This window comes from Myotis davidii, unplaced genomic scaffold, assembly GCF_000327345.1.
Source record: "Myotis davidii unplaced genomic scaffold, ASM32734v1 scaffold659, whole genome shotgun sequence".
Lineage (NCBI taxonomy): Eukaryota > Metazoa > Chordata > Mammalia > Chiroptera > Vespertilionidae > Myotis > Myotis davidii.
In genome coordinates this window covers 1-10,748 of record NW_006290673.1, presented here as the reverse complement: position 1 = coordinate 10,748, position 10,748 = coordinate 1, and the positions used below count along the sequence as shown (strand labels likewise).

The 10,748-nt window shown below is 37.4% G+C and overlaps 1 pseudogene and 1 gene segment (V, D, J or C); one reads left to right on the top strand and one right to left on the bottom strand.

The window, feature by feature from the left end:
- Positions 1-343: 343 nt before the first annotated feature.
- Positions 344-2,516, bottom strand: LOC102758658 (annotated as a pseudogene).
- Positions 2,517-5,028: 2,512 nt separating this feature from the next.
- Positions 5,029-5,913, top strand: LOC102758375. The segment is given in 2 exon segments: positions 5,029-5,137; positions 5,540-5,913. Coding segments are annotated over 2 exon segments (414 nt in total).
- Positions 5,914-10,748: the final 4,835 nt, after the last annotated feature.

Below are 10,748 nucleotides of genomic sequence, written 5' to 3'. Positions count from 1 at the left end.
GCTATCCCTGAGGCTGGGTCTTCTCCCCATCTGGTCAGCCTCCCCATCCCCCCAGGGGTGCAGGGGCTGGGGTAGGGTGTCCATGCAGGGGGATTGGAATAGCTCCCCGTGGCTTCTTCCTCTTCCTTCTTTGTAGACCAGACTCCTGTCAGGCACTCTCTTCAGACCCCCGGGAACTTGGCTGCAGCCACCTGCCCCCTGCTGTGTGCGCAGCCTCCTGCTGGTATGTCAATATGCAAATTGGTCGTTACTGTGACACTGTTAGGACCAAATTAGCATATTATCTCTTTATATATATAGATTATATTATTTTCCATATTAACAACCATAAGCCTACTTTTTCTCACCTCTGTATATTAAAAAAATAATACATCAAACAAGGCTGCTTCAATATTTGAAAATCAACTGATGAAATCCACCATATTAATAGGCTAAAGAAGAAAAGTCGCATGGTCCCATGGAAAAAGAGCTTCTTGCTATTTCCCACTTATAGTTAATGAAGCCAAACTGATCTTTCACACACTCCACAGTGGCCCTACTCAGTGGTAATGCTGTAGGCCATAGTCTGTACATTTTGGCCTAGGACACACAATTGGAATTTGACACTCTCCCTTTTCTGCAAGCAATCCCCTTTGTTGGCCATTCCAACTATGCCAAATGCATAGACCTTATCTTTCATATTCCTTTCCTCCATGATCTCAATTATTTCTTGGTACTCAGTCTGTGTTGGATCAACACTCCTCAAGGGGTTAATGATTTTATCAGAGTACATGGTAGGATCAGCTTCTTCAGTAATGCCATTCACTGAGAGTGTTTTGTTGACTTTTTCTGCACTGACTTTGCTGCATTTGCCTTTGGGCAACTTGTACTCCTTCATGTCTCCCAGTTCCAGGCTACTGACATCACCAGAGAACTCACTGTAATGGGGAAAAAAATTTTTCTTACAGCGATTCGCTGTTTCAATAAATTCAAAATTATCCTTCAGAGTCGCTACATAACTGACGAGCCTTTTGGAGTTAGAATTACGACCTAAAAGTCACACACAGATTACAATCTACTGTCCAGGCTTGTTTGTCACTAATAATAAGTTCAACCTTATTTCCTATGTGAGGAGAAGTGGATCAGTGGCTTGAAAGTAATAGTCAATTTCACTCTACAATCGTTATAAATAACATTCTTAGCCTGTTTTTTGTTTCTTTGTTTGTTTTTGCCTTTATTTGAGTTTAGTGGTTTTAGGATTTTTAAAAAAGTGACTTCTTTTTCTACAGTGCCCAGAAAACTATGATCTGAATAGAAGTGGAATAAAACTGTGCCCTTGGGATACTTTTTAATCCTAGCGCCATGATTTCTTAGGGCAGAGAGCATATTAGGAAGTATAGTATAGTAAACTCGACTTCCTCGGCGATATGCATCTAGTTCCCATGGAGAATTTCACTATAGTGGAAGAACATAGGAGCATCATTTGATGATGAATCCATACATTTGATGAAATCAAAACCATCTTGTATGATAGCAATTACACCCATTTTTCTGGCTTCATCACTGAACCAGGATGGACTTGATAGAAGTTCTATGTTGGTTGCTCATTGTAATTTGTCACTTAGGTCTGTTGAAGTATTAAGCTTAGCATGGTCACCTTCCAACAGGGTCACCTTGGATTTTGTATTTGTGGCTACAAAGGGAAGTTCTTTAGGAATCACAAAGTCTACTTCGATCTGTCCTGTCAATGGATCATTCTCTTTTTTCCAGAGTGCTTTTGGGATCACATTGGTTACAGTTCCTTCAAAATGTTCAATGCGGATATCTTCAAAAATGACTGTTCCTTGAGGCAATAGTCTGACATCTATTTCAACTTCCTTATCATTACTGTCCTTGTTATGAATTCCACATCGTCTCCAGGTTGTAAGGCTCCTAAGTCACCCTTAAATTCACTATAGTGAAAGAGTATTTCTTTTATAACATCACCTCTTTCATTAAAGACAAACACCTCCTCCATGGCACAAACTACTCTCTGACAGCAGGCTTGTTTGTTTTTCAACAGCATGTTTCAAGCACTTATAGCACCAGTATGCTTATTGAGATCAATTACAAAGTTTATTTTAACTCCAGTTTCCAGCTGGACATTTTCTTCCACATCTTCAGGACCTGTAAGTCAGATGAAACACTTCTTGTCCATTTATTCATTCTTCAAGGAGGATTTCTGCTTTTATCTTCACCAGTTTAACAGCAATGGGTTTCCGCTGGTCAGATGATACTTCAAATTCAACATTATCTCCTACTTTTAAGTCCTGCAGGTTTCCATTATGCTATGGAAAGTGGAAGAAAAGTGTAGCTTGACATTCTGAAGACTGAATAGACCCGTTAGAGGTTATCAGTTTTTCAATAACCCACTTTCACACAGTGCTGCTGAAGTATCATTGGGGTACCAATTGTGTCCATTGTTGTGGAGAAGATTTGGATCAAAGCTCATCTCTCAGTGATAATCAGATTATTGCACTTTCAGTAGTAATTGCTGATTCTTCTTTTTCAACACATTCCAAAGGATGAAAGTTGCTAGTATTTAAAAAAATGAGAAAAAATGACCTAAAGCTAATAAAGAATACAACTGCTGTTGCACTGGGCAATCTCACAGTGCAGCAATGAAAACAACGAAGATGACTGACTAGTGGTGCTGGGAAGTGCTAGTTCAAAGTTTTTGAGAGGCACAGACTTCTTATTTCAGATCAAGTGTTGTATACTCATCTTTGATCTTATTGGTTGTTTCAAAGTTTGTTCCTTGCCTGGTCTAAACTTGAAGCAGTAGTTTCAGGTGGCAAAGTCTCTTCTATTACACTTCATACCCCACAGCTCAGTGCCCCCTCCCCAGCAATGCAAGAAGCAGCATGCCTAGTGCATAGAGTTTATTTTGGTTTTTTTTATATTTTATGTATAAGTGAAATCATATGGAATTCTTCTTTCTCTGTTTGACTTAGCATTATACCCTCTAGGCCCATTCATATTGTGGCAAATGGCAAGGTACCTTCCTTTTACTGGCCGAGTAATATTCCATTGTCTATATGTACCACTTCTTTATCCATTTGTCTATCAATGGACACTTAGGCTGCTTTCATATCTTGGCTATGGTAACTCATGCTGCAATGAACATAGGGATGCATATGTCTTTCTGAACTAGTGTTCAGGGTTTCTTTGGATAATACTCAGAAGTGGAATTGCTGGGTCCTTCTTTGTCTCCTATTATGGGTTTTTAAAAAAGTTTATTTTGCCTGCTGTAAGTACTCCTGCCCTTAATTTCAGTTTCATTTGTTCTTATAGTTTCAGCAATAGCATGCTATTGAGGTGTGGATATGTGTGTGTGTGTGTGTGTGTGTGTGAGAGAGAGAGAGAGAGAGAGAGAGAGAGAGAGAGAGAGAGAGAGAGAATAAATACTAGGACATTTATTCCCATATCTTTATAGTCTGATATTTCCCACCCCACGTTTGATAAGTTTGTTGTCTACTGAATTTTGCCCACAACTCTAACACTATATTTATTCTGTTGGAGCCTTTTGTTCAAAATGTTTTTCATAATATTGAAATATTATATTTAGAATAAATTAAGGAGTCACTCAGCATAACTTCTCTCTCTAAATTCATAAATAATGACTCATGTACAAATTTAGAAAACAAGTAATTCCTGAGTGCCTAATCTGTACCAACCTTCTTGTAAACATTGAAGAATATGGGCTTTTGAGCCAACTTTTAGATATGGAAGGTTAGAGAGAGAAAGAAAATTAAAGAGAAGCCAACAACTGAGAATTATAATGGAAATATAACTGAAATAAAGCAATAAGTATAATTAAAATTTTGGGGGAGTGTTCTAGGGCCAGAAACTAATAATTAGTACAGAGGTATTACTGCAAAGATTTTTCAACTGCAAATGTGAGGAGAGAGTCTTTCAAAAGATTGCTGGCCAACTTTTGGCCTGGTCTTTGTTATGCAGTTCATTTATTCAGTCACAAGAGGGGGTTGGTTCATCTGCAAAAAAACATTTCTTTCTGGGAGAAGGGCAGATAAATGTTTTCCATTGACATTTTATAAGGGAAAAAAGGCATACTTTCTTCCTCGTCAGACAACCTGTACTTTATAATTTCTTATTGAATATGTGTGGTCAAAGACTCAGGGACCCTTAGACCAATAGCCTAAGTCCTATACATGTACCTCCATAAATAACTTTCTCTCCCTTCTTCTCCTTGATTATCTCTTACTTTCCTTATTCTTTATATATGTTTTTCTTCCTTCCAATAACCTTTCTACAATCTCCACCTCCTCCACCATTTTTGCTTTTCCTCTTCTCTTTTCTTTCTGCCTCACCATCCCTGGTGCACAGCACCCATAGCCTGGCATAGAGAAGATGAATTTTAAGGATATTTCTTTAAGGAGAAGAGGATGAGCACAATTTATGTAATCAGTTACTATATCAAAAGAAGATGCATTGAAGTGTCTACCTAGACAATAGTAGATATCATGATTCCAGGAAACTATAGGAAACCTGAGCTCCCAAAGGTGTAGCTTTTAGCTTCAACGCTGTTAATTTTTCCTGTCCCTTTGAGCACATCACTGACTTCTTTGGAATCTCACATGCATCTTCTGGTATGTAGATAGAAATTTCATCTTCTTACAGCACAGAGCTCAGTACAATTTTCTGGGATTAAATGATACTTTGTATAAACTCCTTGGAGCATCAGCCAATTTCTTTGGTACATTGAGGAAGAAATTATGGAAGAAAGATCCTGTATAGAAACATCCTCGTGATTTGTTTTCCTTATCTAGAGTCAAACTTTAAACCTCACAAATAATATCAGTGGGCACCCTGAGAGTTGGAGATATCTGGTCGACATTCTCCCCTTCTTCTTGGGGGCATAGATAAAACAGGGGAGGAAGATCTAGAGAAGGAGCTGCTCTATCATTGGCTGACAAGATCCTGGCAACATCACAGTGGTAGCTGCAGTTGTAAGTCTTTTCTAGTAGCTGTTGCTTCTCTTATCTGGAATCTCTTTAAGACTCAACTCAGACACAAAGACTGAACTTTGGACTCATGATCCCAGTCCTTCCTTGAAGTATGAGGCTGCTGACTGGAGTAACTGTGTTTCTGACCTTGGGTAAGTGTTCTGTGCCTACCAAAAGGGACCTTGAAGGGTTATTCGCTCTCTAGTTCTCTCCCAAACTAGAGTTGGAGCTGAGAACTGATGTATGCATTTGTCTAGGGAGAACAAACTTCTACATGACAGATTAAATCATAACCATGATCCCAGAAGAACCCTTAGCAGTATCCAGATTGTAAGAAATTTCTGGGTTTATTGAGCCAAGGACCCGTGGGATAGAGTCTATGGAGTCTCTGATTTTTGGCATGTACCTTTGGTCTCCATAACACACATTGATAATATGTTTTGCATTCTAGAAGGACATAAATAAAAGCACTATAGTATGGGGTAGAACCAAAGAGTTATGGACTGTTGTGTCCTTGATCTATAGATGCTAATTTGAATTTCTTAACCCTTTAGGGGCTGTGATTGATGCTAAGATCACCCAGCCCAACTCCATGGATTATGCTGAAGGAAAAGATGTGAACCTGCCTTGTAACCACTCTACCATCGGTGGAACTGACTATATACATTGGTATCGGCAAAATCCCAACCAAAGGCCACAGTATATAATTCATGGCTTACGAAACAACGTGACTAACAACATGGCCTCTCTCATCATCACAGAAGACAGAAAATCCAGCACCTTGATCCTGCCCCAGGTTACCTTGAGAGACTCTGCTGTGTACTACTGTGCTGTGAGTGACACAGTGGGACAGACGGGGCTGCACCTGTGCAATATCTCCCTGGCAAAAGAAGGTGGGGGAGGCAGCAGCTATTCAGAGCAAATCTAGAGCCATCTAGGAGCATCACAGAGCAATATGAAAGGAGGAAAATGAAGGGAAGGAAGCAGGAGAACATGAATAAGGAAAACAAGAGAGACAGGGTAAAGAGAGGACAAGGAATAAGCACTTAATTTGTTGGTGTGGCTGAGAAGTATGAGGAAACTAAGAATTATAAGGTTAACGTAGCAAATAAAGTAAAGAGGCATTAAGAATTTGTCATGGCTTCTCTGCATGTCAATAAAATGTTGGTTTCAGTATTTTAGCCTAAAAAAAATATGGAGGAAAAGAAAAATAATTATACTTGTCCCAAAGGTGCCTTTTATTTGGATGCAGAGATAAGTCCAAGTCTGGAAATGCATGCTACTATAGTTGTTCTGCTTATCAGAAACAAATTACCCTTTCTCTAAGAGAAATCTGAAATGTTATTTTTGTTGTTGTTAGTCTAGAGCATGTATATTTGTGATAAAGAAGTTCTTTTGGAAAGAAACAATTAAATTAATATTAATTTATTTTTAAATGTCTAGAAGTCCTGCATCTAAAAAAGAATTTTCATAATATTTTGATATTCCATAAACAATTCAAGCAGAGCTAAAGTATATCTCCTTCATTTCACTGTAGCTTCCACTGTCCTTCTCAGAGTTTAAGATTATTTAAAGTATCATGCCAGACTGATTTCTTTCAAATAAATAATTTCATGCAACTACATACATATTTACACACACATATATACACCCACATACAACTTATCATTTAAATTGGATTTACTTGAATTTTTTGCCACTTACCTTCTGTGTTTTTTTTTTATTGCTTAAAGTATTACCAAGGGTGTTACATATGTGACCTTTTTTTTTCCCCGCCCTTGACAATCCCTTGGCCTCCCCTACCCCCCAGTGTCTTATGTCCATTGGTTATGCTTATATGCATGCATACAAGTCCTTCAGTTGATCTCTTACCCGCCTCCCTCCTGCCCCCCAACCCTCCCCAGCCTTCCTGCTGCAGTTTGACACTCTGTTTGAGGCAGCTCTGCTTCTGTATCTATTATTGTTCAAAAGTTTATAATGGTCTCTATTATCCATGAATGAGTGAGATCATGTGGTATTTTTCCTTCATTGACTGGTTTATTTCACTTAGCATAATGCTCTCCAGTTCCATCCATGCCATTGCAAATGGTAAGAGTTCCTTCTTTTTTACAGCAGCATAGTATTCCATCGTGTAGATGTACCACAGTTTTCTAATCCATTCATCTACTGATGGGCACTTAGGCTGTTTCCAGATCTTAGCTATGGTGAATTGTGCTGCTATGAACATATGGGTGAATATATCCTTTCTGATTGGTGTTTCTGGTTTCTTGGGATATATTCCTAGAAGTGGGATCACAGGGTCAAATGTGTGTGTTTTTTAAATACTGTCCTGGAGATTTTTCTACAGTAGAAAAAAAAAGTGTAGAAGTCTACTTCCTTCTTTTTTATGTCTCTATAGTACTTTGAAAATTCCATCATTTAATTAATTACTTTCCTATTTATGGATATCTGTTTCTATTTCTTTGCTGTCACAAAGAACTTTCTCATACATCTTTGTATATTAATTTTTGTATGTATGTGGAATTATATATTTTAATGAGATTTCTGAAATTGAAATTGCTAAGTCAAAGAAAGGCACATTTAAATTTTTTGGAGAAAATTACAATTTGTCCTCCATATGGTATATACTCCAACTTTCAGTGAGTGAGAGGGCTTATTTTACAAATTGAGAGTTACAAGTATTTTTTCTACTTTAACAACCTAAATATACTTTATCTATTTGCATTTTCCTGATTCTTAGTGCTTTTTGAATTTTTTTTCTCTCCATATATTGGCACACTATCATTTGCTCTTGGCTAATGCTTATACCTACTTTTTGACCATTTTTCTATTGGATCTTCTTTTTTGTAGGAATTATTTCTATATCATGGAGGGTATTTTGTTTGATTATTTTATTCTTACATGCTAGTTTCTATTTTGTTTATTGTTAAATGTGGTGGTCTTTAATTTTCACATCATCTAATCTATCAAGTATTTATTTCTTTTTGTCTTCAAAGGTCAGTGTCATTTCAGGAAAGCCCTGAATGAATTATATCTTTTCATCTTCATTACTGTTTAATGAGTTTGAAATGAGATTGAAAAACTTGCCAACATCACAGTCTTAATAAGTGTTATCATCAACTTTTTCATTTATTTTTAAACCTGAGGTTGTCAAGCTTCAAAATCTGAGCATATGTTATTTAATCTTGCCGTACTTGAAGCAATAGTATGAAGAAACCTTTTGGAATAATGAACCAAGTGGAAAGTCAGTGGAATGAATCATAGTACCCATCCCAGAAGGTGACACGTATTTTAAAGCAAAATGTCAAAATATTAGAGTAGGAATCCTGAGTTATGAGTTGAGAAAAGCAATGGTTCCTTATCCTATTAAAAGATAGTGTTGGCTTCCTAAATATTCAAATAGCAGCATAAATAAATGTTCTTAATTATAGAGAGATTTTGAAGCATCCATAGCTCCTTTTTAGCTACACATTTTCTGAAGCAAAACTGATATAGAAGAAATTAGTACACAAGGCAGAGAAAATAGGAGAGAGGAGTTCTGATCTTGGTGTGAATGGCATTCAAGATATTCTTGGATCTTCAAAAAGGCTGAGAAATTTGTCCTAGCACATAAGATGTGTACTTTTGATTAAAAACAAAAAGATCTTCAAATAATAAAACAAGCAAACTGACAGAAAAATGTAAAGGTCTTAAGCAGGTACTTTACAAAAGAAGATATTCAAATGTAAAATAAACATGCCATTTCTATAAAATAAAAAAAGCAGACATAAGGAATCTATATTGTTAGAAGTCAGAATCGTGTTAACTATGGAACAGAATCATAAAGGTCATAAAGGGAATTCTGAAGTGTTGATGATGTTCTGTTTCTTAATCTGGATGCTGATTATAAGGGTGTCAATATTTTGAAAATTTATCAAGATGCACATGTATAATGTATTTATACTTTCTTTTATGTATCTTAAACTTCAATAAAAAAGTTTAATATGCTACAATGGCCTCATTAATTGCTAGGTGATGTGTGAGCTTAAAATAAAATTTCAGGTGTTCTAATTTTTCCTTTTTGTACCTAAAATATATAAATAAGTACACATTTGTTAAATAAACATGACTTTAGACCAGCCGTGGGCAAACTACGGCCTGCGGGCTGGATCCGGCCCGTTCAGCTGTTCTATCCGGCCCGCGGAGCCGAAAGATCGGCGGGTTCTCTTGCTCTCCCCTCTGCTCCTTCACCAGCAGCAGTGTTAACATGGCATCGTAGGGAAACACGGCCTCAGCTCCTTCTTCTGAGTCCAGCTTAAGAACCCACTGTGGCCCTTGAGTCAAAAAGTTTTCCCACCCCTGCTTTAGACCATGACTAAATCTGACTCTTTATTAAAATACCATAAATGAGAAATGTCTTTTTTTCCTCTGTCTGGGATACAAATGTAGGACTTTTGAGCCTTGATATGTAGTATCAAGATGCCTAGCTATTGTACTCTTTTTTTAAAATATTTTATTTTATTTTTTACAGAGAGGAAGGGAGAGGGATAGAGAGTCAGAAACATCAATGAGAGAGAAACATTGATCAGCTGCCTCCTGCACACCCCAACGAGGGATGTGCCCGCAACCAAGGTACATGCCCTTGACCAGAATTGAACCTGGGACCTTTCAGTCTACAGGCCGACGCTCTAGCCACTGAGCCACCCAAGTATATGGTGACACCAAACCTGCAAAAGTCTGGGAAAGGTATGTATTTTTATCTAAGAGCTTTGACAACTAAAAGAATATCAGGATTCTATAAGTCAGAAGTAAATTCACTATTTGTAGGTGATGAATAGTACTTGTTATAACTTTAAACATTAAAGAGTCCCATTGCATTGTGTCATATTATGTGGTCAATAAGAATTGCTAGCCAATATCTTTGCCATAATTAACATTATCCCAGAATTGAGTGCATGGTTCAAGTTTGCTGTCATAGTGTAAGAGGTTCATCCAGTCTTTTGGATTTGACAGGGCAATTAAGTGGAAGAGAGAGGGGAATGTGTTGATTGATGGCATTTATAAAAGAGCTTTGGAATTGTTGTCTTTAGACACCATATCAGATAAGGAAGCAAGAGAAGATAAGAGAGAAATTATGTTTAAAAAAAGCAGAGGGAACAAATACTAAATTATCAATCGATAGGAGAGCAAGAAATAAGACTCATAGTCAACCTAAATAAACATTCAAAAGTCTCCCAGCCTCCATTGCAGAGACCTACGCAATTATTTACGAGCAATGAGCGCAGTGATCTAGGGCTTTAGGGATGGTGCTTTGGGTGTGCCCTCTGCCACAGGGCTTTGAATGTGAGATAGGGATACTTTTTTCTACAGCTTGTTGATGTAAGAAATGTCCAAGCCTGTAAAGATTTTTATAAGAATTTATTTGAGCCAAACAGAGGATATGCCTACAAGCAAGATCTCAACAGACTAAGATACAGTCAAACCTTGGTTCTCAAACATCTTCCATCTTGAACAATTCAGTTCTCAAACAAGTTGTTCACAGGAAAAAAAATGTCTCAGTTGTTGAAACAAAATTAAAGTTCTCAACCTAACAACCCTTTCATACTGATACATCAGCGTGACAAAAAGCAGCTCTCAGGCCACAAAGAAGAGATTGCGAGTCAGTTTTCCACTAAACCTCATGTTGTTAACATCTCAGAAAATTGTGCTGTGAATATTTTGTGTGTGTGATGTGTGTTTTGCTTTTGTTGTTGGCAAAATGGACAATTAGCACAATTTTAAAAC